At 41.9% G+C, this 27,475-nt stretch overlaps 1 protein-coding gene across 8 annotated transcripts in view; it reads right to left on the bottom strand.

The window, feature by feature from the left end:
* LOC105467558 (tetratricopeptide repeat domain 7B) overlaps positions 1 to 27,475 on the bottom strand; it is a 273,670-nt gene that overhangs the window by 150,458 nt on the left and 95,737 nt on the right. For all 8 annotated transcript variants that reach the window (XM_024788437.2, XM_024788439.2, XM_011717247.2 and 5 more), the window contains 2 exons: positions 7,041 to 7,119; positions 1,717 to 1,889 (listed from right to left, as the gene is read on the bottom strand). In XM_024788437.2, coding sequence (XP_024644205.2) covers positions 1,717 to 1,889; positions 7,041 to 7,119 — 252 coding nt within the window. The remainder of the gene's footprint in view (positions 1 to 1,716; positions 1,890 to 7,040; positions 7,120 to 27,475) is intronic.

Genomic DNA, 27,475 nt, shown 5'->3' with positions numbered 1-27,475 from the left:
TTAAGATAAGCCTAGGGAAAAAGCTAAGAATACGCGAACTCATCTGAATCCATGTAAGAAACACAAACTTGAACAAGAAGGTGACGAGAGACAGAAATGCCAGGGTCAACAGGATTATTAAGAGATGGTAACCTTGAAGAAATGCCAACTCCTCTGAAAGTACAACAATTATTTTCAGATGTTTGAAATCTTGATCTTCAGATGGAGAAAGTGTCTAGTCATGCCATCTCTATTAGTGCTTTCTCTGGGACTTCAGAAGCTGCCACCTCATCATCTCAGCTGTTTTTCTAATTTGAAAACATGGAAAAGGTCTTCAATATTTATTCATGTGTGTTCCCCTTTCCTTCACACAGAGATTCTGAAAAGCCAACATGTCTTGTCCTTATAAGAACAGGCAAAGGCCAGGGTGGTGGCTCATGCCTGTAATCCCAACACTTTGGGAGGCCAAAGTGGGCGGATCACCTGAGGTCAGGAGTTCAAGACCAGCCTGGCCAACATAGTGAAACCCTGTCTCTACCAAAAAAATGCAAAAATTGTCCCAGCGTGGTGGCTCACACCTGTAATCCCAGCACCTTGGGAGGCCAAGGCAGGCAGATCACAAGGTCAGGAGATCGAGACCATACTGGCCAACATGGTAAAATCCCATCTCTACTAAAATACAAAAAATTAGGCAGGCATGTTGGCATGCACCTGTAGTTCCAGCTACTTGGGAGGCTGAGGCAGGGGAATCACTTGAACCCAGGAAGTGGAAGTTGTAGTGAGCCAAGATCACACCACTGTACTCCAGCCTGGTGACAGAGTGAGGCTCTGTCTCAAAAAAAAAAAAAAAAAAAAAAAAAATAGCCATGTGTGGTGGTGTGTGCCTGTAATCTCAGCTACTTGGGAGGCTGAGGCAGGAGAATCACTTGAACCTGGGAGGTGGAGGTTGCAGACTGCACCACTGCACTCCAGCATGGGCAACATAGCGAGACTCCATCTCAAAAAAAAAAAAAATTTTTAAAAATTAAAAAATGTAAAAGAGCAGGCAAAGATGGGAATTCAAGACTCGAATGGGAGGCATTGAGAATGAGTCAACAACCATTCTGGCCTCCCAGCCCTTCTCCTTGTCTCTCCCTCCTCTGTCTGGCTTCCTCTGGCCTGGGGAAGGCTCATGCTAAGACTGTAGTGACACTCTGACCCATTTTCCTCCAAGGTGATCAAGTCTCAAATATAAAACTTAAAAAAGATAAAGAAGTTCTAAAGAGACATCACCTTCCAATCACTTGAAAATATTAGATTCTTCTTCTTACATCTAGTTCCATTTAGAACAAGATTTTAAGCAAAAGGATCAAGGAATTGCTGAAGAAATGTTAGAAGGGTGAGACTGATGTTAGATGTTAGATGGCTTGCAGATAGCTTTATTTCTGATTGCTGTCTGATGCTGAGGTCTTATAATAAATGGAATGAAAATTCCAAAAACCAATAGTGATGGCTGCAAATGGCACCCAAGCACTGAGATGAGAACTTTCTCCTACTTAAAATGTCCCTGGTAGTGCACAGATACTTGCTGAAGATATAAAAAGTAATGAGGAATCTCTACTAAACTGGAAAACGAGACTTGTTCATTTGATTTTCTTTTAGGGAAAAAATCTACTCTTCTACTTCTCATCATCCTTGAATTTTCCCAAGTTTCCCTCCCATCCCATAGCCTACAAGTGAGGACATCAGCTTTCATACTTCTCTCCTGAGTAGACACGGGCTCTCCGAGTGAGAGTGTAGGTTTTTGTGTTTGCTCCTTTGCGGAGAGGATCGTCCAGAGGTGACTGGCATGGTGGATCCTCCAGAGGGTTCCAGTAGCTCTGCTCACACATACCCCGCAACAAGATCTCTGCCAGCTGCCTGGCTATTGTCTGGGAACATAAACGAGGAAAAGCACAGCCATGAATCTATTTTGTATTAGTCATTCATTCAGTCAGTCAATAAATATTTATATCATCACATTGTGCTAAGCACTACTGCAAGGCTCATAATTAAAATTTTTTCTTTTACGATGGTAATTGTACCAGTTTATGACAAGAAAAGAAAACATGATTCACTAAGATGTTTGAACACTTAAAAAAAAAGGTTCATGTACTTCAAATGCTGCCCCATCAGTCACACTCTGGAATACTACACATATTTTATACCTGAAACAACTGAAACTTTTGGCTAAGCCCTTTCCCAAGAGCTCTTATAAATAACAGGTGAGCTGCAGATATTAGCATCACTAATGATGTGTGCTAAACCTCAAACCTGGCAAAAAGCTTGTACTCAGCTTAGATAATGCTATCCCTGAAAAAATTATCCTCACTGAAAATCCAGTGTCTACTGTAGACATCTTCTTTCTTAAATGTACCAATGGCAGGCCCTGTACGCCCCACCTCCAAGGACTCAGCACCTGAGTGTCTATTCTCAGCACATCCTGGGCTCCTGGCCCGGAGATTCTCACCTGCCTTGTGCAATAGGGAAGGCAAAGTGGGAACATGGTTCCGATCAAGAAAGACCTTTCTTCAAAGCTGGATGGGTATCCCATTCTGCACAGTGAAAACCCAGAAACATCTGGATCCTGTTCTCCAAGTTAGACGCAGATTAATAAGCTTTCCCAAACTTCTGTAACTCCACTGCCTAAAACAGTACCATGTATAATATAATGTATGGGGGGAAAGAATGCATGGTATGTACTAAGAAGTGTTTTGTTGACTGATGCATGTCAGTTCACTTAGCTTATAATCTTCCAGTAACAAAGAAGAGGATAAGTAATTTTTAAAAATTCCTCTGAAAAGAGAAGCACTGCATCCCAGGGTAGTTCACTCTACCCATGGTCAGCCAGAGGAGGCACCAGAACCCAGCATGGTTTTCCACCAGGTTTCAGCATCCTTTGAAGATGCAGACAAAGACTGCTGATCTTCTGAGAAGGAGCCTTTTTTAAAAAAATAAGCAAATGTTTCAGAAGAGGGCTTTGTTAAGCTTTCATCCATATGAAATCTCTTAAAACACCACAAGGAAAGTTAAATCCAACCAAATCACTAACAGAGTGGTTTCTGATAACCACTGGGTAAAGGCAAACTTTCTTTATCATTCCCAAGTAAGACCCACTGGCATTAAATGTCTATAAAAATGTGAAATTAAATGCACTCTGATCATCCCCAACTGAGCAATCTGTAAAGATCTCATAAGAACACAATTTTCAGGACCTAAACAACTCCTGAACTGTTTTCTTAAGCCTTCCATTATAGTTTCATTTTGATCTCATTGCAGTCATATAAGCTAATGACTTTTGCTGGAAACTTCAACTGGCAAAAATAACTTCCACTCACTACAGCTGAGAAATAAATGTTAAAAGAAAAAAAAAATGAACAAGGAATTTCATTTTCTGAATATATTTGCCATGGAGGGATTTTAAAGTTGTAAAAATTTCTGCCCTAAACAGTTTGCTTGTTCACTACTAGATAGCTCATGCTAGGTCTCATTTCCCCTCAGGGTATTAACCTTCCTGAGAGATTTTTTTTTAATGGGGTTTTGATGTGATTGCATATTTTAAAGACATCGCTTCATCAGTGCTCTACCTATTAAGATGGCCATTTGGTTATGTCCACTGAAAGCTCAAATGAAGTTCAGAAAAAAACAATAAATATGAGATTACCAGCAAGATCACCAATATCTAGCATACTTTTTACACTCAACCTACATTTAGCCTGTAGTTTAAATGCATCAAATTGTTGGTAACTATAAAATAAATTCAGAATCAAAGGAGAGAAAGGTGGGAAGTGGGCCTGAAATAAGACCTGGATGTTTATGTACAAATTTGGTCATGAAATGCCCTTTGTGTGTGTGTGTGTGTGTGTGTGTGTGTGTGTGTGTGTGTGTGTGTGTGTTTTAAAACTTGTGGTGAAATTCACATAACATAAAAGTCACCATTTTATTTCTTTAAAGTGCACGATCCAATGGCATTCGGGACACTCACAATGTTGTGCAACCATTAGCACTATCTAGTTCCAGAACATTCCAGAACATCACCCCAGAAGGAAACCCTATATCCTTTAGGCAATCACTCCCCACTTCCCCTCCCTCTCAGACTCTGGGAACAACCAATATGCTTTCTGGCTCCATGGATTTGCCTATTTTGGTCATCTTATACGAATTAAAGTATGTGATATGGGTCTTTTTGCGACCAGCTTCTGTTACTTAGCATAAAGTTTTCAAGGTTCATCCATATCGTTGTGTATGTATCAATACTTCATTCTTTTTTATGGCTGAATGATATTCCATTGCATGGATATACCACATGTTGCTTATCCATTCATCAGTTCTAGACATGTGGATTGCTTCCACCTTTTGGCTATCATAAATGGTGCTGCTATGAGCATCCATGTACAAGTTTTTGTTTGAACGCCTGTGTTGTTTGTTTTGAAACAGGGTCTCAGGCTGTCACCCAGGCTGGAGTGCAGTGGTGCAATCACACATAGCTCACTGCAGAACACCTGTTTTTAATATTTGGAGTATATATCTAAGAGTGGAACTCTTGAAAACATACTTTAAAATCCTTCTCTGCTATGATCTCACACCAGATAGTTTACAAAGCAACTTTTCTACCTCATAAGAATATTATAAATTTGCAATTATCAGCTAATCTAAAAATATCATAGTTATTAAGGCTGATGGAAACACTGCTTATGAATGTCATTAGCAGGAGAAACTTTCTAATGTCCAATGTAAATCAAATCAAGAAACCAGTGAGAGTCGACAATATGAACAAATGCTCTATACTTAAGCAATTTTGAAAGACTGACTTTTTAAATGCGCTTTTAAAACAATTGTGAAAACACTTGCCAATTCAGTCAGTTACTTTCATCATGCTTCCAAATCTTGGAAGAACCTGTTCATATTGATCAGTTGGGAAGTTTTATGAAATACTGAGAGGAGGTAAATTTGAGAGAAAAGACAACATTCTTGTAAGTTCTTTTGCCTTGAAGAACCCTAAAAATGGAAATATTTTGTTTGAACTTCTTAAGGCACTTATAAATCACATAGATATATAAGTAAATTTTGAAGGCAACTGAGCTCTTGGTGGTGGTGATGACAGGGTGTGTGTGTGTGTGTGTGTGTGTGTGTGAAGTTGCCCATCCTGTCTCACCCCCATAATTCTAGGAAAGCCCAGCTTGGCCATCTGGCCCCATGAGTTGTATGTCTACATCTTAAAACTCTGGAGACACCACAATGAAGTCATTTCCTATGACATGAATCTCTTAGCCTTTCCCAACTGAATACTCTCCCACAGCATTTAAAGGATTCATGATAAAGAAAGGACAAAAGTATGGGTGACAAAAGATAAACTGCAACCTTCCATGAGGTTGCTACATCAACTGTGACATGTGGCATTTGCTTAGTTTTTCATAAGCACCACTCCTCCACTCAAGCACTCACTGGCTATGGTTATATAGGGCAAGTTGTAGAGGTCTACCTAATGAACATCCCTAAATAGGAAAGTGAAAGGATTAAAAAGGCAAAGAAAGAATTCAAGTCAACAGGAGAGCCAAATTGCTAACCAAACAGTTAATTTAACTATGTTGTATATTTCTCTTCCAAGTTTTATAGTTAATACAATTAGCCAAACTACTAGCAGCCCTCAGGATCCAATGTGTCTTATTCTGTCTGGGTTTGGTATGAATCATAAGCATACACCAACCCCTCAACACCCTGGCAGCCATGAGGGCCTACATTCTACCTGCCTTAACAGGTGCAATTCTCAGGTTTCAGCAGAGAATGCTGCCAACAACACAGGAAAGGATGCTCAAAATCATTAGCCAACAGGGAAGTGCCAATCAAACCACAATGGAATATCACTGCATTCCCACCAGGATGGTTACACCTAAAAAGATAATAACAACTGTTGGTGAGGGTGTGGAGAAATTGGAACCCTCATAACTGCTGGTGGGAATGTAATATGGTACAGCTGCTTTGGAAAACAGTCTGGCAGCACCTCAAATTGTTAAACAGTTACCATATGACCCAGCAATTCCACTTCTAAGTATACAGCCAAGAGAAAGAACACATATGTCCACACGAAAACTTGTACATGAATGTTCATAGCAGCGTTACTTGTAATTGCCCCAAAGTAGAAACAACCCAATGTCCATCAGCTGATGAACGGACAAATAAAATGTGATACATCCATTCAACAGAATATTATTTGGCAATAAAAAGGAAAGAAATATTGATCATGCTGTGACCCAGAGGAACCTTGAAAGCATTATGCTAAGTAAAGAAAGTCAGTCACAAAAAGAGTACAAATTAGTCGGGTGTGGTGATGTGCACCTGTAGTCCTAGCTACTCGGAGGCTGGGGCAGGATGCAATGAGCCAAGATTGTGCCATTGCACTCCAGCCTGGGTAACAGAGCGAGACTCTATCTCAAAACAAAAAAACAAAACCACAAATAGTATCATTCCAGTTATAGGAAATGCCCCAAATAGGCAAATCCATAGAAACAGAAAGTAAATTAGTGGTTGCCAGGGACTAGGGGGAGGGGAAAATGTGGATTGACTACTAATGAGTATAGAGTTTCTTTTGGGGGTGATTAAGATGTCCTGAAATTAAATATTAGTGATAGCTGGATAATTCTGTGAATATGCTAAAAACTTTAAATGAGTAAACTGCTATTTATATATTATAAATTTATATTATATATTACATATATTTATATATTATAATTATATATTATAAATATGTCACATAAATATCCATTATGACACAGAAGTGAAAGAGCTTGCTCAAATTCATAAGCCCAGTGACATATACTTACAATAAATATTTAAATATATGTGACATATATTTATTATAAAAATAAATATAGCTACAGTTAAACAAAGGATGGGCATGAATATGGTAGTCTAACTTTGTTCCATATATTTATTATAAATATATGTCACATATATTTATAATACTTAAATGTAAAAAAATATGAATGTAAATACCTATGAGACAAGTGCCTGCTGGCCTCAATCAAGTCACTGGTCACACTTACCATTCGCAGGTTTTGAGTTGTTCTCGTTTCAACTGCTCTGAGCAGCTCTCTAAACCTTCCGACTCCTCTTGTCAAGTTCCTGTGTGGACACAGAATTGGACGGTTTTCATCTGGCATGTATTAATATCAAATGCGTTACATGCACGTTTCAATGCATTTTGTCTGCATAAAAGCTGTTGGCTAGATTTTAAGCAAACGATTACTCTGCACGTGTCTAGCCATCTTTGGTTAAATGAAACATTTGACCTAAGATTGATGGCCTTTTGAGTTTTCTAACCCCTAGCACATTTTCTCTAAAAAATAACAATTTGAAAATCAGTTGAGGCCAACAAATTAAAAAGCAAGATACCTTAGAAGAGTCTGTGTTCAAACTCTCAATGGCTCTGTAGAGTGGGACTGAAATCTATATTTTCATTTAAAAGGTGGGAGACAACACTGGGCAAAAGCGCACCGGAATATGAGCAAGGCACCGTGTGCACCATGGGTAAGGATAAAATATGAAGATGAAAGGCACAAGAAAACAGGAACTCCACCAAGCAACCACTCTGCATCTTTGAGAACATAAACTTACCAAACCCGGTAAATTCATCAAACCAACCCTCCTCCAAACCCCACACTGACAAAAAGAAGCAAAAGGGTGAGAGGCCCCTTCTGAGAGCGAGTATGTGACAACTGGAACCAAGCTCCCTGAGTGTGAGCACGGCACACTTCATCTCACTGCCACTCATACCCCACAGGGACACATTTGGTGACATGTTTCATTAAGAGACAAATAATTACTTTGTAACATCCTGGTCAATATTTTCAAGCCCCACTTGTCCTCTCTGAAAGCTGCATCCAGCCTGTTGAGCTGGGAACGCTCCCCAGCCGGTCCCTTTACATTAAGCGCTGCCACCACCTATGACATAACTCGGCGATATTTATAACCTGCTCATTAGAACATATCTCATCTTTCCAAAAAGCCACAGCGCGGGTCAGCCAGTGCAAACGTGTCAGCCAGCCTCTGCAGGCCGTGGCAGATGCTCTAGGTATTTGGCTCTCTTCTTGGATGACATTTTGAATCACGCAAAGGTATTAAATCAAACCTGAATGTGGGTTCTGTAAGTTACAAGCACTCATGAGGGCTATTAATTCGCATCTTATACCTACATGACATCCCAGGGCTCTCATGCACAAGAATGGCCCCAGAACTTTAAGATAATGGTTTATTGGCATAGGTACATAAATATTCCCATAGTCCTCTCACCCCCACATATCAGATGGTATCAGATCAGAAGCTTGATGGTGGCATAAAAAGAGAAGCTGTGCTCAGGACGCCAAGCAGCACTAAAGGAAATCTAACAGAGACGTGAATAAAGATTAGGTAACAGGCCCTGGGACATGCAATCTACTCTGCTTTCTCCTTCATTTGCTTTTATGGGATCCATGTTCACAGGCAACAAAGTACATTTGCTTTGGACTGAAGCTCAGTTCTCTTAAGTAACATGGAGGGAAGGAAATAGCTACAGCTAAACAAAGGATGGGAATGAATATGGTAGTCTAACTTTGTTCCAGAATCACAGATTCAACTCCTACTGGGTACAGAAGGGATGGTACTTTGAATTGTATGAAATAAGCTGTGACTGAGGCAACACAAGTGGAGACCCTGGTGGAAGGGGCTGATTTACCAGGTAGAAATCAGGCCTGGAATAAGCAGTATCAAACCTAAATATTGCAAGCCAGGGAAGCCTACAAATAGGAACTGGTCATTGAGAATGTTTCCAGTGTCCTAGGAAACAGAATGAGCTACTTAGACAGTTACAGAAGCACAGAATTTTCCAGCTATAAATGATCCAACAGAATCCGGTCCATTATGACACAGAAGTGAAGGGCTTGCTCAAGCTCACAGGCCCCGTGAGAGAGACAGTGAGCTGGGAGCTTTCTACCCTACTCTGTTACCTTCCTGGGTACACATAAGCTCCAAAACAGAAGTGTAACTCTAGAGGAAGGAACAAAATATGAATCCAAGAGTTCAGGTCTATGTTTTGCATCATTAATATGCAAATTACTTCATATATTCATAACATAAATTCTGTGTGTCCCAGTGATGACAGCTAATGAAATACTCATTACTCGTCCAAAACTGGAAAGAAAATCCGTTGGCCCAGGGGAAGAAGTCCAGTGAATGCAGGTAATGCCCTGGGCTGCCAAAAGAGATCGATGACGGATAGAGAAATTCAATTCCCCTGTTAAGATGCAAGAGGGTTTCTCCCGCGCAGGACCGAGGCCCTCTGGTGGAGGAACAGAGGAAGTCTCCGCCCCGAAGGAGGCCAGGCAGGATGGGGCAACACCAGCCACTGGGTGCGTATTCCCAATTAAGCCTTTGAAGCAAATACAAGTTTTTCTCAAACTGTTTCCAGTTTATTCCTGGAGAGAGTTTAAGATTCAGAAGCAAAATCTTCCTCAAGCTGGGAAGAATCTGCTTGTAAACAAAGAAGCCACAGTAACCACAGAGCTGAGAAGGCCTGAAGCTACAGCCCACTGCAATGACTCTGGCACCCAGAAGGGTCCCCACCCCCACTACAGATCAATCGGACAGCAAGAAGAGGTGAAACAGGCACATCTTAAAGTGCCCAAATGCAAAAACACAATTCTCAGGAAATCCTGTCATCCAAACATGTTGAAATCATATAATTGTATTCAACTGATCGCTTCCACTGTTGCCATGAGAGCAGAAAAATAAAAATGTTCAAGTACATGGATAATCAGAACAAAAAATAAAAGGAAGTTAACTTGCAAGAATTATATTCCAAATGCTATGAGATAACCCAATTTGAGAGAGGCAAACAAAACCCACACGATTGCCTTCATATCTCCGAACTGTTAGTTAATTCTTAAAATGTTGAGATCAATTAAGTATCTAAGAAGGAACTGTTGCTTAAAACTCCACTTCAAAATGAAGATAAGAGAGCCAAGGAATCTCCCAATCTCCCTGTTTTGAGGGTTTCCACAGACCCCTGACATTAGGTCATGTATTCCATTTCAACACCCTTGTCTGAGAAAGTGCAATGATGTCAGAATTCATTATGGTTAAACTATTCTCAAAACAAATGTTCCTGCCAGCATTCGCGCAGCGGGCACTCTGGCAAGCTGTCAGAACTTGGGGTTCATCTCCTGCACTTTGCTTCACAAGCTTCCTGAGCTGGGTGCATTTCCTTCCACGTGGAATGGTTCCCAACAGCTCGGCTGGGCCCAAGGAGGAAAGGGCCTGCAGTCCCCGGAGTGCCAGCTGCTCATTCCGCCTGACAGGCAAAGCTCTGCTTTCACTCACCAACATCACTGTCCTCAGCCCATTATGGAGAGCTCAGGCCAGAGTCCCACAGCCTTGCTCTCATTCAGATCCTTGTTTTCCCATTGGCAGGAAAGCCTACCACTTTTCATGGGGACACAGTCTACTCTTCCCTTGACCTACTTCTATCTTTTCTTCTCTCCTATCTTTTCCATCTGGTTTTATCCTCCTCCTGCTGAACCTCCTTCCAGGGCTTGTCTGCTGACTTACCAGCATTCGACCCTCCCTCTCGACCCTCTATCCTGGCGATGGGCTCCGGTTCCCCCTTGGGCCCCGTGGCAGCATCTTTCCAGGCTCTGAAATGTACATTCTAACGTACAAACTCACTGCACCTGGTTTCGTCCTGTTCTATGACTCTGAACCACATTCTCGACAAATGCCATCTGTCCCTCTGTAATCAAACCAAGGAGGAAATGTAAATGGGAAGAAAGCCAGAGCTCCAAAATCAAAATGGAAAACCAAGGCTAGAGAAACTTGGGGACATGAGAATCATTTCAGCTTGTCATGAGTGGCTACTTCAATAACAAGCTCAATACATTTTTGTTGTGTGGTTATTTCTCCTTTTATTTCTAGGGAGTAGGGTGGGAAAAGACAATTCTTCCCTTTAACTTGTCCTTCCAAATTAGCTTCAGACCTCAAAATCTGACCCAGGCACCAATACGCTTAAATTCAATATCACCTGTCATTGTCGTGCAAACTCAAAGTAGTGATATGAATAAAAGACAGGGTCCATTTCCTGGGTAACGAGGAAAAGGTGGCCTGCTAGAGTCTATTCAATATTTTTTTCTGTTCGGTGGCTGAGAATTTTGTAACTAAAGATCAAACACAGTAAGTCAACCCAGTAGATCTCAAAGAGCAAAGAAATCGTCTGCCTTTCTCCATGTTTTCTTCCCACCAACCAGCACTCCTGAAACACTGAAGCAGGAGGTTACTTCCACAATTACTGAGCACTGTTTCCCAGCAGGGGCCAGGGTGGTCCCTGAGGACACACTGCTGAGCAGGGGACACCATCCCTGTTTTCTTCCCACCAACCAGCACTCCTGAAACACTGAAGCAGGAGGTTACTTCCACAATTACTGAGCACTGTTTCCCAGCAGGGGCCAGGGTGGTCCCTGAGGACACACTACTGAGCAGGGGACACCATCCCTGCCTCAGGGAGCTTAGATGGCTTCACATTCCCCACAAGAACGTAAGTGCCTCCAAGACAGAGGCCTTGGCTTTATTCACTGACATAACCCAAGCCTCTGAAACAGAGCCTGGCATACAGGAGGCACCCAATTAATATTTGTTGAATGAAAAAGAACCACCATGAGCCAAATGAACCAAGAGCACGAGGGGATACATTTCCTACCCGTTTCTTATCTCATTGTTTCTCACTGAGCACAGTCCAGCAGACAGCAAAGCACCACACTCTCTTAACTAGAATAGTCTTGTGTGCCCTCGGGGGCTTTCCTTGTAGCGTGGAGACCTGGGGGAGCAGTACTCCTACACCAGTGACATGCCCAGCCTAACAGCTTCTAGAGAGCTATGTGGATAATGGGGATTTTGAGGTTTTTAAAGAAAAGTTCCAGGCATTTCAGGGAAACTTTCCTGCCCCTGTGCCTTCACACATGCTCCTCTGTCTACAGGGTCAAGACCCAGGGCCGAGGCCAGCCTAGATAGCACTTTCCACCTTTCCACACTGATTTTCATTTGAGTTTATATCTGTTCACCAACCAAACTGCAATCATTGTGAGAGCAAAGGCCCCTTCTGTACACACCCCTCCTTGTCTCAACTGCCTCACAGGGCCAGCCAGTACCTGTGACACTTAACAAGCTGGGTACCCCCAAAAGAAAGAAAAGAGTGAGCACCATCTTATCTTCTCAGACCCCTTTCCCCATCTCCTTGCTGAAAAGAGTTATCTTAGTTACAAAGGGGACAACTAAAGCAGGTACTTGGTATATCCATGAGATACATCCCATCATCATATACCTATACCCTTTATGGTACGTATCTGCTTTTCCGGAGTTGTAAGTGTTGGCAATGACAATGTTATTCTGGACACTGTCAACACTTACAACTCCGGAAAATCAGATACAGACCATGTATCTTCTAGGTTCATCACTTTTAGTTCTCAGGCTTGAGAATTTATGTAACCCTTAATATCATCTATCTTGAAAAAGTCTGAAATCAAAACCAGATATCCAGATCTGGAAAGTGGGAGAAGAACAGATACCCTTCACAGTCCAAAAGGACACTGTGGCCGGCTGTCAGGGAGCTGTTTTTCCCAGAGTCCAGCTTCCCCCTCTGTACACACTCTCCTCCTCATATCCAATGACACGCATTTGTGAAGACAGATGGCTTGCTGTAGTCAGGAGCCAGGGATCAAACCCACAACCTTGGCCTCATTAGCGAAGGGCTCTCTCTGATCCACGGAGCAAGCCAGCTGCAGCCTGGACATAGTGACGGAGGGTGTGACAGCCATCCATGCCGGGATGTGAACAAGCAGGCGAGGCTTCCAGATGTCTCGTCTCAAACCTAATGAGAGCTGTACTGGGCTTAACAACATTTTTTGGACTACCTCAGCAATCAAGGCATCCTGGTGACAAAAGCAGAGTAAATTAAACATTTGGTCAGCTGGCCAGGTGGCACACAGTACAGGGAGTCGGGACTACGGCCCAGGCAGAGTAGGTGGCACCAGACACACAAAGTCAAAGAAGTCACAGAGAGTGGCTTCTTGGAGTTCATACTTCATGGGCCAGGACAGGAACACATAAACAAGTCCTTCCAACATAGGGTGCACAAGGCCTATGAATGAAAGGTGGCCAGACTGCTCTGACAGCCCGGCCAGAAGAGCAACTCGCCCGCCCTTCACCTGTCCCCTCCACTCCCCTAAGCTCTGAGTCTCTGAGAAACATGAAGTGTAGAAAGGCTTGCCCCATCTCACATCCTTCCTTTCAACCTCTGGGAGTGAGTCAAAGAATATCAGTACTCATTCCAAAAGAAATATATACATATATACACACACACACACACACACACACAAATACATACTTCTCTCTCCGTATATATCTATACATATATGGAAAGAGAGAGAGAGAACTCCCATACCTACTATGCACTACGAAGTGAGGCACGGTGAATGCAATGGTGAGCCAGTCAGCAGACATGAGTCCTCAAGAACTTGTATTTTAATGATATTCAGTTTAACCCTAATGGTATCCAAACACACTTGGACTCCTCAACCTAACAATACTTAAACCAATCCGAACTTATCATATAAGGATTGTCCTTCACCCAGGAATCTATATGCTTATCTATATACATGAACATAAAGAGACAAAACAGAGTTGTGGTTACAGACCCTGGAGCCAGACAGTCAAGTCCCAGTTTTGCCATTTATTAATTGTTGACCTTGGGTAAGTGCCTGTCCCACAGTTTCCTTACAAAATGGAAATAACAACTGTACCCACCTCACTACTGTAAGAATTAAACTAGTCAGTAACAACGGTGCCCACCTCATTGGGTAACTGTACCCACCTCACTGCTGGAAGAATTAAACTAGTCAGTAACAACGGTGCCCACCTCATTGATTTGTTTTAAGAATTAAACTAGTCAATACATGTAGGAAGTGCTTTTTAAGTATTTGCCATTATTACTTCTGTTAGCCTCAAAACTCTACCATTGTTTTTTTAAAAAACTTTTGGAATTCTGGAATCTATTTTCCAGTCAATTTATAGCATATGAAAATCTGCTTTATTTCTTTGAAGTCATTTAATTTTGAAGGAACAAAAGATATTCCCCAGTTTGATTCATTGATCCTCTTTGCTATTTATGGAAATCTACCACGTCCTAGGAACTCCCTATGTAATTCCCAGGTCTGGCTCACAATAACAAAAGACAACAACCCACGTCAGGTAAGAACAGTAAAAAACTCTTTCTCTGGGGCCCTGTGGTCACCCTCCTGGGAAATGATGTGGCATCTCCTAAGAGTGCGGGTGCTCCCGACGGGGGCAGGGGAACAGTCTCCAGCCGCGGCTTTGGGGCAGGGCACGGACAGATGCGCAGCTGTCTGGCAGGGCAGGTGTGAATCCTGATTGCTCCATCATACCTCGCACAGTGAGCATGTGGAGACTGTTCTGAGTTCATCAAGAATGACCAGATCACGCTGAAAACTGTGAACTCAAAAGTGAACCACCAAAGCTTTATAAGCCCATAACACAAAGCTGGAGAGGAAAGCTCGCCACTTCCACTGGGGAAGTGTCTGCTCCAGACCTGGCCGGAGCTGGAAGACAAGCATGGGGGGGTGGTCCCCGTGAGCCTGCTTCATAAGACGGGGCTCAATTAGCTGCACAGAACACTGATGGACACAGGCCAACAATATTCGTTTTTAACAGTCCCGAAAAGTGCAGAAAAAAGACAATCTGGCAGGTAGAAATGTCCTAACAAAATGACTTCATTCATCAATTCTGAGTGGCAAAGTCACATAGGAAAAGGACTTCTGGCCACCCTGTCCCTCCGGTCAACTGGGCTGCGGAGAGGAAAAGAAGGCAGAAAGGACCTTAAGGGGAGGACAGTCCCTCCAAACGCACCACAGGTACTTGAGCTGGAAGTTTGAGCACGAGGATAAGACAGCAACGTTCACTTCCATTCAATTAGCAGAAGACAGGAGAACTGCGTTTCCAACACAACTGTGGAGACCACATTTCAAAGCTAGGACAAGTGAGAAAAAATTCAAGGGGATCATTTGAAAGAAAGGAAAAAAAAAAAAGACCATTAAATGTGCAGGGGTCAGCGGTCCAAATGGCTCCAGAAGCCAAGTAGGTAGCAGAGGTGGGTGAAGACAGACTGTGGGACGACAGGCCTCGCAAGCCCACAGGCCTCCAACTCGAAACCGTAACACAGAAACTCAACAGGGAAGGGAGGCTCTTCGCCGTTACATTGGTAAATAAGAGCTTCTAATATTTTTCTTGGGGAAACGAAGCAGTGCTGCTTGGTTTGAAGCAGCATGGTGCCGATGGGATTCTCACACATTCTCATGAGTGGGGCCAGATAACCCGCTTGGGCCTGGGAAAGGCGAGTCTGCTGGGGAGAGAAGAAAAAAGGGCAAAGGTTGAGCAGGCTCATGAGAAGAAGGATGGGAAGTGAGCGTGGAATGTGAGCCATCTGGGAACATGGCAAGGGGAACAAGTACCCGATGCCAGGCATGCACTGAGATGGGGAAGGACTGGCCAACGGGCTTCACCTTGTCTCTTCCTCATCTGCAAAATAGGACTAACACCTATGTGCCATGCTGAATGAGATGGCACCTGGAAAGCTCCTGACTCAATGCTCAAAAGCACATGAATCCCCCATCTTTCCCCAACCAGCTGCTACTTCCCACCACCCGGCCCTTCATTCCACATACAAACATTTACTGGCTAAAAGCCAAAAGCAGCCACTGGTGTGATTGTGAACCTTTGGTTAATAGAAAACAGTGCAGAATCAGAACCGGTTTCTATGATGCACTACCCCAAACTCTCCTTCTCAATTGTAGCTTTATACATGAGGAAACACAGGCTTAGAAATATCAGGGAACATGCCCGTGATCACACAGCCCACAGCAGAAGAGCTGGGATTTGAACTCAGGCCCTATCTGATGCCAGTGCTAGGAAAGATGAAGACCCCTGTCATGCAGAAGCCTGCAGTCAAACTGGAAAATGTGACTACCTCCTATGACACAAAACAAAGGCATCCCAGGGACAGGAGAGCAGCCCGGGAAGGCTCCTAGTGGCACGGGCCAGCTGAAGTCTCTGTACCTAGACACATTTGGCTGCAAAGAAGGGTATGGGATCCCACTGGGAATGGGTGACAACGGGACAGCAGAGAATTTATGCTGAAGCGTCCGAGCTTCATAGCAGAAACAGGACTCAGAAGAAAGATGGCGTCGGGGAAACAGACTAACACTGATAAGATGGCGACAACACAGAAGACGCTCGGACCACAAGTCAATCTTCTACAGGAAATTCTTTCATCGCACAGGACCTCATTTATTTGGCTTTCCCAGTCAGAGTTCACACTCACTCACTCAGACGGGAAGCTCAGGTTTACCTTGGCTCTATCTATAGAGAAAAAAGAGCTTTGCTAAGCACATCAGCAGAGCAAACATGATCTGTGAGGAGAATATTTAATTTGCTCAGGGGAATAAGCTATTTTCAAGCCCCTCTAAGCCATCCAGAGGAACTGCCACTTACTAATAAACCACTGACACGGTAATGAAAATTATTCCACTCTCTCATCCAGGAAGTCCCCACAAGAGACTGGGCTCCTTCGGGACAGAGACGGGGTCCCTCCCACTAGAATGGAGTATGATCCAGCTGCACACCTACTCATGGGGCTCTAGTGAGGATGAAAGGTCACAGTCACTGCCCAGGAAAGGTCAGCCATCATCTTCTTCTGAGATACCACTAACTGCTTCCATGCCATTCTCCAACTCATTATTCCAGATGATCTGCCAACCAACCTAGTGACACAGGCAGGAGTTCGTTACTCACAACTGATAAGGAGGGAAACTGAGTCCCAGAGAGAGAAGAAGGGTGTCTGGCCTAACAGCTCCAAGAGAGGCTGAGCCGGGACCTGACTCCCAGCCTCTGGGTTCCCAGGGCAGGGATTCCCTCCCCTGCCCTCTGCTGGGTACTGTTGTAGCCCATATTTCATTGACCCCTCAATTCTTCCTTAATATTTTGTTCTACGAAGTATAGATACAGAAAGCCATATAAAACAATTATATGGCGTAGGAGACTATTAGAAGGCATACACTGTGTAACCACCACCCAAAAAAATAAAGACACTGCCATTCACCTCATCCCAATGAACAGCCCCCTCCATCTAAAAGTAACAACTACTCTGAATTTTCTGGTTAATTGCTTTGTTACTCACGCAGGCATCCCTACACTATAGCCTTGTCCACTTTTTTTCACTTGATGGTTCTTTAAAATCACTCTTACTTTACACGCCCCCCCCCCACCCCACCTCTTTTTCTTACAACTTATCTGCTAGAGAAAATCTGAACAGCCTATAGAGCTTCCCACTGGCTAGAAAACTGCACACTCATGCTACAGTTCAATACATGCCTCTGTTCTCCGTATTGCCTGCAATTTGGCAGCTGGATCCGGAGGCTTGATCAATTCAGGGTCGATCCCTTTGGCAAGACTTCAGCAGTGCTGTGCTCTTGTTCTGACATTAGCAGCCCTTGATGTTCAACACTTACAGCATCAATCTCCTGGGAGTTACTAAGTGGTGATGTTCTAATTCTCCCACTGCATTTTCATTTATTAGCTGGAATAATTTTTATAAGATGTTTCATCTAATATTTGGCTTTCCAGTGGCTTAGTACACATAGTAAAATGTTTTATGTTTTCCATTTATTTGCATAGTTTTCAAAATACTGACTCAGAACTCACTAACTTAAGCTTATTTGATTAGTCTATTGCAATTTTTACCCTTCTTGAAATTCAAACCGTCCTGTATTTGACCTGAGTCTTTTTAAAATGACCTTGGAATCTTTGATAGCTTCTTTGCTCTACGGATGTAGGTAAAGGTGTTCCAAGCTCATCTTATATATTTCCTGCCCCAGAACTGGCATGAGGTTTCTTTTATTGAAATCTGATATTTCAAGATCAAAATCTAGGAGCTAGAGATGTTCACTGCTAATGGGCCAGTCACCTTAGCCAGACCTTCTCTGTTTCTCACATATAAACACATACACACGAACATGTATATATGTGTATATATGCACATACTTATATACACACATAGACACAGATACCTCAGATTTCATACTAATATTTCCAATTTGATTATTCCAATTCAGGACTAGTTTTTCCTAGACTACTTCTATCTTAAATCTGTTTTTCCTTTCTTCCATAGCAAGAATATTTGTTCTCAAGGACACAGAGGATGATGGAATTAGAACATTCCATAACTTTATTCCATGTTGTATGAGAAGTTTCAGAATAATACTAACAATACCACCATCAATTAATATCATCATCTGTTATCAGTGATCTTTGATAATACTATAATTGTTTGGGGGTGACATGGTTTACATGCCCACATAAGATGGCAAACTTGATCAATAAATGTTGTATATGTGCCCCACTGACCAGTCATTTCCCCATCTCTCTACCCTTCCTTGGTCTTCCCTATTCCCTGAGACGCAATATTGAAATGAGGCCAATTAATAACCCTACAATGGCCTTTAAGCGTTCAAGTGAAAGGAAGAGTTGCACATCTCTTACTTTAAGTCAAAAGCTGGAAATAATTAAGATTAGTGAGGAAGGTCTGCCAAAAACCAAGATGGGTTGAAAGTTGGGCCTTTTGTACCGAATACCTAGTCCAGTTGAAGATGCAAAGGAAGCTGCTCAAAGAAAATTAAAGGTGCCTACTCCAGTGAACACACAAATGATAAAAATAATTTTTAAAAAAAAGCAAAAGAGACTTACTGCTGATAGGGAAAAAGTTTGCATGGTCTGGATAGAAGATTAAACCAGCCTCAACATTCCCTTAAACCAAAGCCTAATCCAGAGCAAGGCCCTAATTCTCTTCATTTCTTTGAAGGCTGAAAGAGGTGAAAAAGATGCAGAGGAAAAGTTTGAACCTGGCAGAGGCTGGTTTATGAGGTTTAAGGCAAGAAGCTCTTTCTATAATATAAAAGTGCAAGGTGCCCGGGTGCGGTGGCTCACGCCTGTAATCCTAGCACTTTGGGAGGTCAAGGCGGGTGGATCATGAGGTTAGGAGCTCGAGATCAGCCTGGCCAACATAGTGAAACCCTGTATCTACTAAAAATACAAAAAATTAGCCGGGCTTGGTGGTGGGTGCCTATAATCCCAGCTACTCCAGAGGCTGAGGCAGGAGAATAGCTTGAACCCAGGAGGCGGAGGTTGCAGTGAGCCAAGGTCGCACCATTGCACTCCGGCCCAGGTGACAGTGCAAGACTCCGTCTCAAAAAAATAAAAAATAAAAAAAGTGCAAGGTGAAGCAGCAAGTGCTGACACAGAAGCTACAGAAAGTTATCCAGAAGGTCTAGCTGAGATCATTAATGAAGGTGCCTACAGTAAACAACAGAATTTCAACATAGATGAAACAGCCTTCGATTGGAAGAAAAAGGAATCTACGACTTTCACAGCTTCAGAGAAGTCAACTCCTGGCTGCAAAGCTTCAAAGGACAGGCTGACTCTCCTGTACGAGCTAATGCAACTGGTGACTTTGAGTTGAAGCCAATGCTCATTTACCATGTTGAAAATCCTAAGGCCCTTAAGAATTATGCTAAATTGACTCTACCTGTGCTCTATAAATGGAACAATAAAGCCTGGATGAAAGCACATCTGTTTACAACATGGTTCACTGAATATTTTAAGCCCACTGTTGAGATCCACTCAGAAGAAAGGATTTCTTTCCAAATATTACTGCTCATTGACAATGTACCTGGTCACCTAAGAGCTCTGATGGAGATGTATAAGGAGATAAAAGTTGTTGTCATGCCTGCTAACACAACATCCATTCTGCAGCCCAAGGGTCAAGGAGTAATTCTGACTTACTGTTTACCATAATGATTCCTCTGAGGGATCTGGGCAAAGCAAATTGAAAACCTCTGGAAAGGATTCACCATTCTAGATACCACTAAGAATACTTGCAATTTATGGGAGGAGGTCCAAATATCAACATGAACAGGAGCTTGGAATAAATTGATTCTAGCTCTCATGGATGACTATGAGGGGTTCAAATATTCAGTGGACGAAGTAACTGCAGGTATGGTGATAATAGCAAGAGAACTAGAATTAGAAGTGGGGCCTGAAGATGTGACTGAACTGTGGCGATCTCAGGATGAAACTTGAATGGATGAGGAATTGCTCTTACAGATGTAAAAAGAAATAAGTTTCTTTAAATGGAATCTACTCCTGGTGAAGATGCTGTGAACACTGTTGAAACAACAACAAAGGATTCAGAATATTATATCAACTTAGTTGATAAGACAGCAGTAGGGTTTGAGAGGATTGATTCCAATTTTGAAAAAATTCTACCGTGGGTAAAATGTTATGAAACAGCATTGCATGCTACAGAGAAATCTTCTACGAAAGGAAGAATTGATTGATGTGGTACACTTCATTGTTGTCTTATTTTAAAAAATTGCCACAGCCACCCCAAACTTCAGCAACCACCACCCCATCAGTCAGCAGCTATTAACATCAAGGCAAGACCCTCTACTAGCAAAAAGATATGACTTGCTGAAAGCTCAGATGACTGTTAGCATTTTTTAGCAATAAAGTATTTTTTAACTAAGGTATGTACCTTTTTCTGGACATATTGTTATTGCATACTTAACAGACTACAGTATAGTGTAAATATAACTTTTATATGCACTGGGAAATCAAAAAGTTCATGTGACTTGCTTTATTGAGATTATTGTATGATCTGAAACCAAACTTACAATATCGCTGAGCTATGGCTGTATTCAAACTTCTGAAGAAAAAACAAAAACATCACCTTGTCAATCAAGAATTCTATATCCAATAAAACTATCCTTCAAAACTGAGGAAAAAATAAAGACATTCCCACCAAGCAAAAAGTGAGAGAATTCATTGTTAGTAGACCTGCCCAATACAAAATTTTAAGGAAGCCTTCAGATGACAAGCAAATGATACCAGAGGGTCATAGGAATACACAGGAATAAACTAATAAAAGCATCAGAAATGTAAATATGTGGGTAAATATGAAAGACTGTATAAATATTGTTTTATCTTTCCTTCTTTTAATTTCTGTAAAAAATAACATTGTGTAAAGGGAAAATTAATATATTACATTGTTTTTATAACACAAAGAGGACAGGAGGAAATGAAACTATATTGGAGCAAAGTTGCTGATACTGAAATTAAGTCAATACTAACTTGAAATTGACTATGATAGTTTAAAGATATATATTATAATCCATAGAGAAAATAGAATTTTTTTTTTTTTTCTGATGGAGTCTCACTCTGTTGCCCAGGCTGGAGTGCAGTGGTGCAATCTCAGCTCACTGCAACCTTTGCCTCTCAGGTTCAAGCAATTCTCATGCCTCAGTCCCCCCAAGTAGCTGGGATTACAGGTGTCCACCACCATACCCAGCTAATTTTTGTATTTTTAGTGAAGACAGGGTTTTGTTTTGTTGGCCAGGCTGGTCTCGAACTTCTGGTCTCAGGTGATCCACCTGCCTTTGCCTCCCAAAGTGCTGGGATTACAGGCATGAGCCACTGTGCCCAGCTGAAAACAGAAAATTTTTTTCAAAAAAATGCGGTTAAAAATCAACAGAGGAATTTAAATGATATACTAAAAAGTATTTTTTAACAACCATTAAAAAGGGTAGAAAGGAGGAATGAAGAACCAAAAAAGACATGAGACAGAAACAAAGGGTAAAAATAGTAGGTGTAAATCCAATCACATCAATAGTTATATTAAATGTGTATGACTAAACATTCCATTCAAAAGGCAAAAAGGTTTATACTGGATTAAAAAACCCAAGATCCACCCACATGCTATGTATAAGAGATAGAGATATTTTAATTCAAAGACACAAATAGGTTGAAAATATAAGAAAGAAAAAATATACTATGTAAACAGTAACCATAAGAGAAGTAGTGTGGCTATATTAATATCAGGTAAGATAGACTTTAAATCAAGGAATATTACTAGAGACGAGAGGCATCTATCAAAAACCTACAGCTAACATCATACTTAATGGTGAAAGACTGAATGCTCTCTAAGATCAGGAATACAATAAGGATGTCTGCTTTTGCCACTTTTATTCAATATTGTACTGGAGATTCTCAACAGTGCAATAAGGCAATAAATAGAAATAAAAGGTATCGAGATTGAACAGAAAGAAGTAAAATTGTTTATATTCACAGATGACATGATCCTGTATGTAAAAACCCTAAACAATCTATTACAAAATTATAAAAATTAATTCAAGAGATTAGTTTGCAGGATACAACATCCATATATAAAAATCAAAAGTTTTCAATAACAAAAAATAATTTGAAAATGAAATTAAGAAAGCAATTCAATTCACAATCACATGAAGTGAATGAAATACTTAGGAATGAATTTAACAGAAAATACAAAAGCTGAAAACTACAAAACATTTTTTAGAAAAATCAAAGAAGATCTAAATAAATGGAGAGGGGTTGGATTAGAAGATTTGCTACTGTGAATCTGTCAATTCTACCCAAACTGACCTAAAGATTCGGTACAATCTTTATCAAAATCCTGGCAGGCTTCCTTTTTTTTTGACAGAAATTGGCAGGCTGATTCTAAATTTAATGGGGGAATGTCAAAGCCTGAAAATAGCCAAAATAATTTTTAAAAAGAACAAAGTTAGACTTATACTACCTCATTTCAAAACTTACTATAAAGCTACTACATTCAAGACAGTATATGGTATTGGCTTAAAGACAGACATATAGATCAATGAAACAAAATAGAGACTCCAGAAAGAAACCTTTATGTTTATATTAAATTAATTAATTTTTTTACTAACGTGTCAATGCAATCCAACATGAAAAGAACAGAGTTTTCAACAACTAAATAAGAACACAAAAATCCAATTGAAACCAGGGCAAAAGTTTTGAACAGACATTTCACCACAGAAGAATATTAAGAATACTTTTTTTTTTTTTTTTTGAGACAGAGTCTCACTCTGTCACCCAGGCTATAGTGCAGTGGCGCGATCTCGGCTCACTGCAGCCTCCACCTCCCGGGTTCAAGCAATTCTTGTGCCTCAGCCTCCCGAGTAGCTGAGACTACAAGTGTACATCAACATGCCCCGCTAATTTTTGTATTTTTAGTAGAAATGGGGTTTCACCATTTTGGCCAGGCTGGTCTTAAACTCCTGACCTAAGGAGATCCGCCCACCTCAGCCTCCCAAAGTGCTGGGATCACAGGCATGAGCCACTGCACCCAGCAAGAATACTAAGAAGCACATGAAAATTTGCTGAACTTCATTAATCATTAGGAAAATGTAAATTAATTAAAATCACAATGGGATACTACTACAAACTTACTAGAATGGCTCTAATTCAAAAAACCGACAATGCCAAGAGTTAAAGAGAAAAAAAGAAGCTGGAGCTCCCATACATACATCGCTGGCGGGAACGTAAAACAGTACCGTTGGATGGTTTCCTAAAAAGTGAAACACAAACTTACCAAATGACCCATGAATCCCACTCCTATGAATCCACCCAAGGGAAATGAAAACACATGTTTACAAAAAGATCAGCACATGAATGTTCATAGCAGCTTCATTCATAATAGTCAAAAAGCAGGAACAATCCAAATGTCCATCAGTTGGTAAATGGATAAACAAAAATGTAACATATCCATACAGTGTAATAATAATGACGACTCCACAATAAAAAGGAGTGACCTGCTAATACATGCTACGATGGGAGTGAACCTCAGCAACACCATGCCAAGTGAAAGATGTGAGACACAGGCCGGGTGCGGTGGCTCATGCCTGTAATCCCAGCACTTTGGAAGGTGGAGGCGGAGGCCGGCGGATCACCTGAGGTCGAGAGTTCAAGACCAGCCTGACCAACATGGAGAAACCTCATCTCTACTAAAAACACAAAAAAATTAGATGGGTGTGGTAGCACATGCCTGTAATCCCAGCTACTTGGGAAGCTGAAGCAGGAGAATCGCTTGAACTTGGGAGGCGGAGGTTGCAGTGCACTGAGATTGCGTCATTGCACTCCAGCCCGGGCAACAAGAGTGAAACTCCATCTCAAAAAAAAAAAAAAAAAAGAAGTGAGACACAATTGACTACATATTCTATGATTACATTTATGCAAAATTTCTAGAAAAGGCAAATCTATAGACACAGCCACAGAGCAGATAAGTGGTTGCCTGGGGCTGGGGGTGGCAGTAGCGATTGACTGGAACAGGCACAAGGAACTTTTAAGGCTGAAGGGAATATTCTGAAACTGAGTTGTGAAGATGACTGCACAGCTGTGTAAGTTTTCTTTCTTTTTTTTTTTTTCTTTTTTTTTTTTTTTGAGACAGGCTCACTCTTGTAGCCCAGGCTGGAGTGCAATGGCGTGATCTTGGCTCACTGCAATCTCCACCTCCCAGGTTCAAGAGATTCTCCTGCCTCAGCCTCTCGAATACTTGGGATTACAGTACTCTGCCTGCCACCAAGCCTGGCTAATTTTTGTATTTTTAGTAGAGATGGGGTTTCATCATGCTGGCCAGGCTGGTCTTGAACTCCTGACCTCAGGTGATCCACCCACCTCGGCCTCCCAAAGTGCTGAGATTACAGACGTGAGCCACCATGCCCGGCCTGTATACATTTATTAAAAACAACCAAATTGTATAATTATTATAGGTTTTTAAAATATATAAATTATACACAAAGCTGCTTTAAAAAATATAGCAGTTTCCTTTATGACAATTCCTGGCTATCTCCCCCTCCCCAATTTTCATGTCTATTTTCTCATTCTTTCATCTCTTACATCACTGCTTGATCAATTTCCACTCATCTCTCAGCAGCTTCTCTTGTAGCAGGGCCCAGTCCCAGAAGAGAGCCCTAGTGAGTCAGTTTCCAGTCATCAGAAGGGCGTGACTGCTCTGGCCCCTTAGACCTTGCTGGGCAAAATCCTTTCATTTTCAGCTGCTAATCTCAAATTGGCCAGACAAGCTTCCCAGTAAATACGTAATGGCTATTTCAGGGTCTCCTGTTCCCAGGCCCATCAGATGCCCTGTTGCACACAAATGCACACAATATGCCAGCTGTGAGGCTGTTGGTAATGTGTCCCCATCAGCTGGTTTGCTGGGGCTCATGAGGATACTCTGCCACCTAGTCTAGCTCTAAATGTTGTTCCTGGGCCTTTGGGTTTGCTCTCTAGTCGCTGTGTCTTTTTTTATGTGGATATAGCAGAACCCCCAAAACTACGCTGCCACTGGTGCTGCCATCCTCCCAGATTTCTTAGCTGCCAATTCTTGCCTTTCTCTCTATGGGAGCTGGCAAACCCTCTGCTCTGTAGGGTTTTATTTATTTATTTATCAAACTCTTATATAGTACTTACTATGTGTAATGATAATGTGTTCAAAGCACCTTATAATTACTAACTCTCTTAATCAGCCTAATAATCCTATGAAGTAGGTCCTATTATTATCCCCAGTTACAGATGAAGAAACTGAAACAGAGAGAAAGTGAAGGGACTTGCCCAGGTCACACTGCTGGTCAACAGAAGAGCAAGCATGTGAACCCAGGAGCAGAATCCGGAGTCAGTGCTGCACAACACGGCCTCTCGCGAGCATGTAAAGTGTCTCCGGCCTTGTAGATTCAGCACTCAACCATGACCACCACCCCATCCACTTCTCCCAAGACCCCTGTCAGATGGTATGTTTTATCCCGTCTTCAAAGACCAAGTCCAACTGTTAATTCTTCTAAGAAACCTAATGAATTCACCAAAGTAGTTAACTATAATACTTCTGCCTTCCTCCTCTCCTTTCTCCTTCTCCCCCAGTACACACCTTCATTACACTGCCTTTCACAGGGTGATATAATTATTTGTTGAGTTGAAGAGAAAATTATTCAATGACACTTGTTAAGGCAGAGTAAGGAGGACTTTGTTCAGGACCATCACGATAGGCAGAGGGACCACTGCAACTGGGTCTTGCAGTGGGAGGGAGGGAGTGGCTAGACTCCAAACACAGCCTGAACAGGTGAAGATTTACAGCCAAGGAGGGTGGGGGTCAGTGGGTGGAAAATCACTAAGAGGAAACATGAGGAGTAAGAAAGATTCTGGCTAAATGAATCTAACAGGATTCTTGCTGAAGACGGGCCAGGGTGATCAGACAGCACCTGGGGGATCGCAGTGGCGGAGGAACCCAATTAGACACTGAGGATGATATTAGAGAATGGGGGATTCTGGCTAAAATGACTTCACAGGTTCTTTTGCTAAAACTGGATTTTACACGGAAGTGTACATATGGGCCTACCAGAAGATTTAGGAGTGTGACTAAAGTTTGGCCAAGCAAGGAATCTTTGTCCGTTGACATCCTTGTCTGTCCCATAGCTCAGAGAATGCTTTCTGTTCATCTTATATCCCCAGAGCTTACCCAGCAGGTTCTCAATAAACATTCATGGAATTGAGTAGGCACATTTTTTGTTTGTTTGTTTTTTTGTGTGTGTATGTGTGTTTAATTTACTAGCTCAAAATGTACTTGAAAGCAGTATAATTGCATCTTTTAAAAGGATCAGTAATTCAGGTTTTACTAAGCCTGGCTAATGAGTTTTTCTGGGTATTCTTCAGAAGAAATATAGCTTTAGATTCTTCCCGGTATTTTAACTGCTTATTTCCAGGATGCAGGGATCGCTGCTTCTGTTGCTAATTTGCCAGGGAGATTCAGAGGAGAACCAGCTACCATAACCATCAGTCAGCCAGAACAGAGAGGCAGAAGATGCAAATTATGCCAAGGGGAGGCAGAAGGAGGAAGAGCTAGCAGAAAAAAAGATACAGCGTGTCCACGCCAAACCTGGAGAACCATCACCAGAAGGCATTCATAAATAAAAAGTAAGAATTCAAACCCAAAATACAGAGGAAGGTGGAAAAAACAAATGTCAATTAAGAAACAATCTGGCTAGGCACAGTGGCTCACGCCTGTAATCCCAGCACTTTGGGAGGCTGAGGTGGGCAGATCATGAGGTCAGGAGATCGAGACCATCCTGGCTAACACAGTGAAACCCTGTCTCTACTAAAAATAGAAAAACTTAGCCGGGCATGGTGGCGGGTGCCTGTAGTCCCAGCCACTCGCGAGGTTGAGGCAGGAGAATGGCGTGAACCCAGGAGGCGGAGCTTGCAGTGAGCCGAGATCGCGCCACTGCACCCCAGCCTGAGTGACAGAGCAAGACTCCATCTCAAAAAAAAAAAAAGAAAGAAAAAGAAATAATCCATGACTTTTCTAAACCCTGTAATTTAATGTAGGAATTTGCTATGAGAACATACAATTATATTATAGATTTCCTTATTGGTGGGCAGGTCTATGGCAGACATTGCCATATAAATATAAAGGTGGGTACTTGTAGAAAAATTTATTTCCCCTCTCACTTTC

This window comes from Macaca nemestrina, chromosome 7 (assembly GCF_043159975.1).
Source record: "Macaca nemestrina isolate mMacNem1 chromosome 7, mMacNem.hap1, whole genome shotgun sequence".
Taxonomy (NCBI): Eukaryota; Metazoa; Chordata; class Mammalia; order Primates; family Cercopithecidae; genus Macaca; species Macaca nemestrina.
The sequence above is the reverse complement of the archived record's forward strand: the minus strand, read 5'-3'. Positions and strand labels throughout refer to the sequence as shown.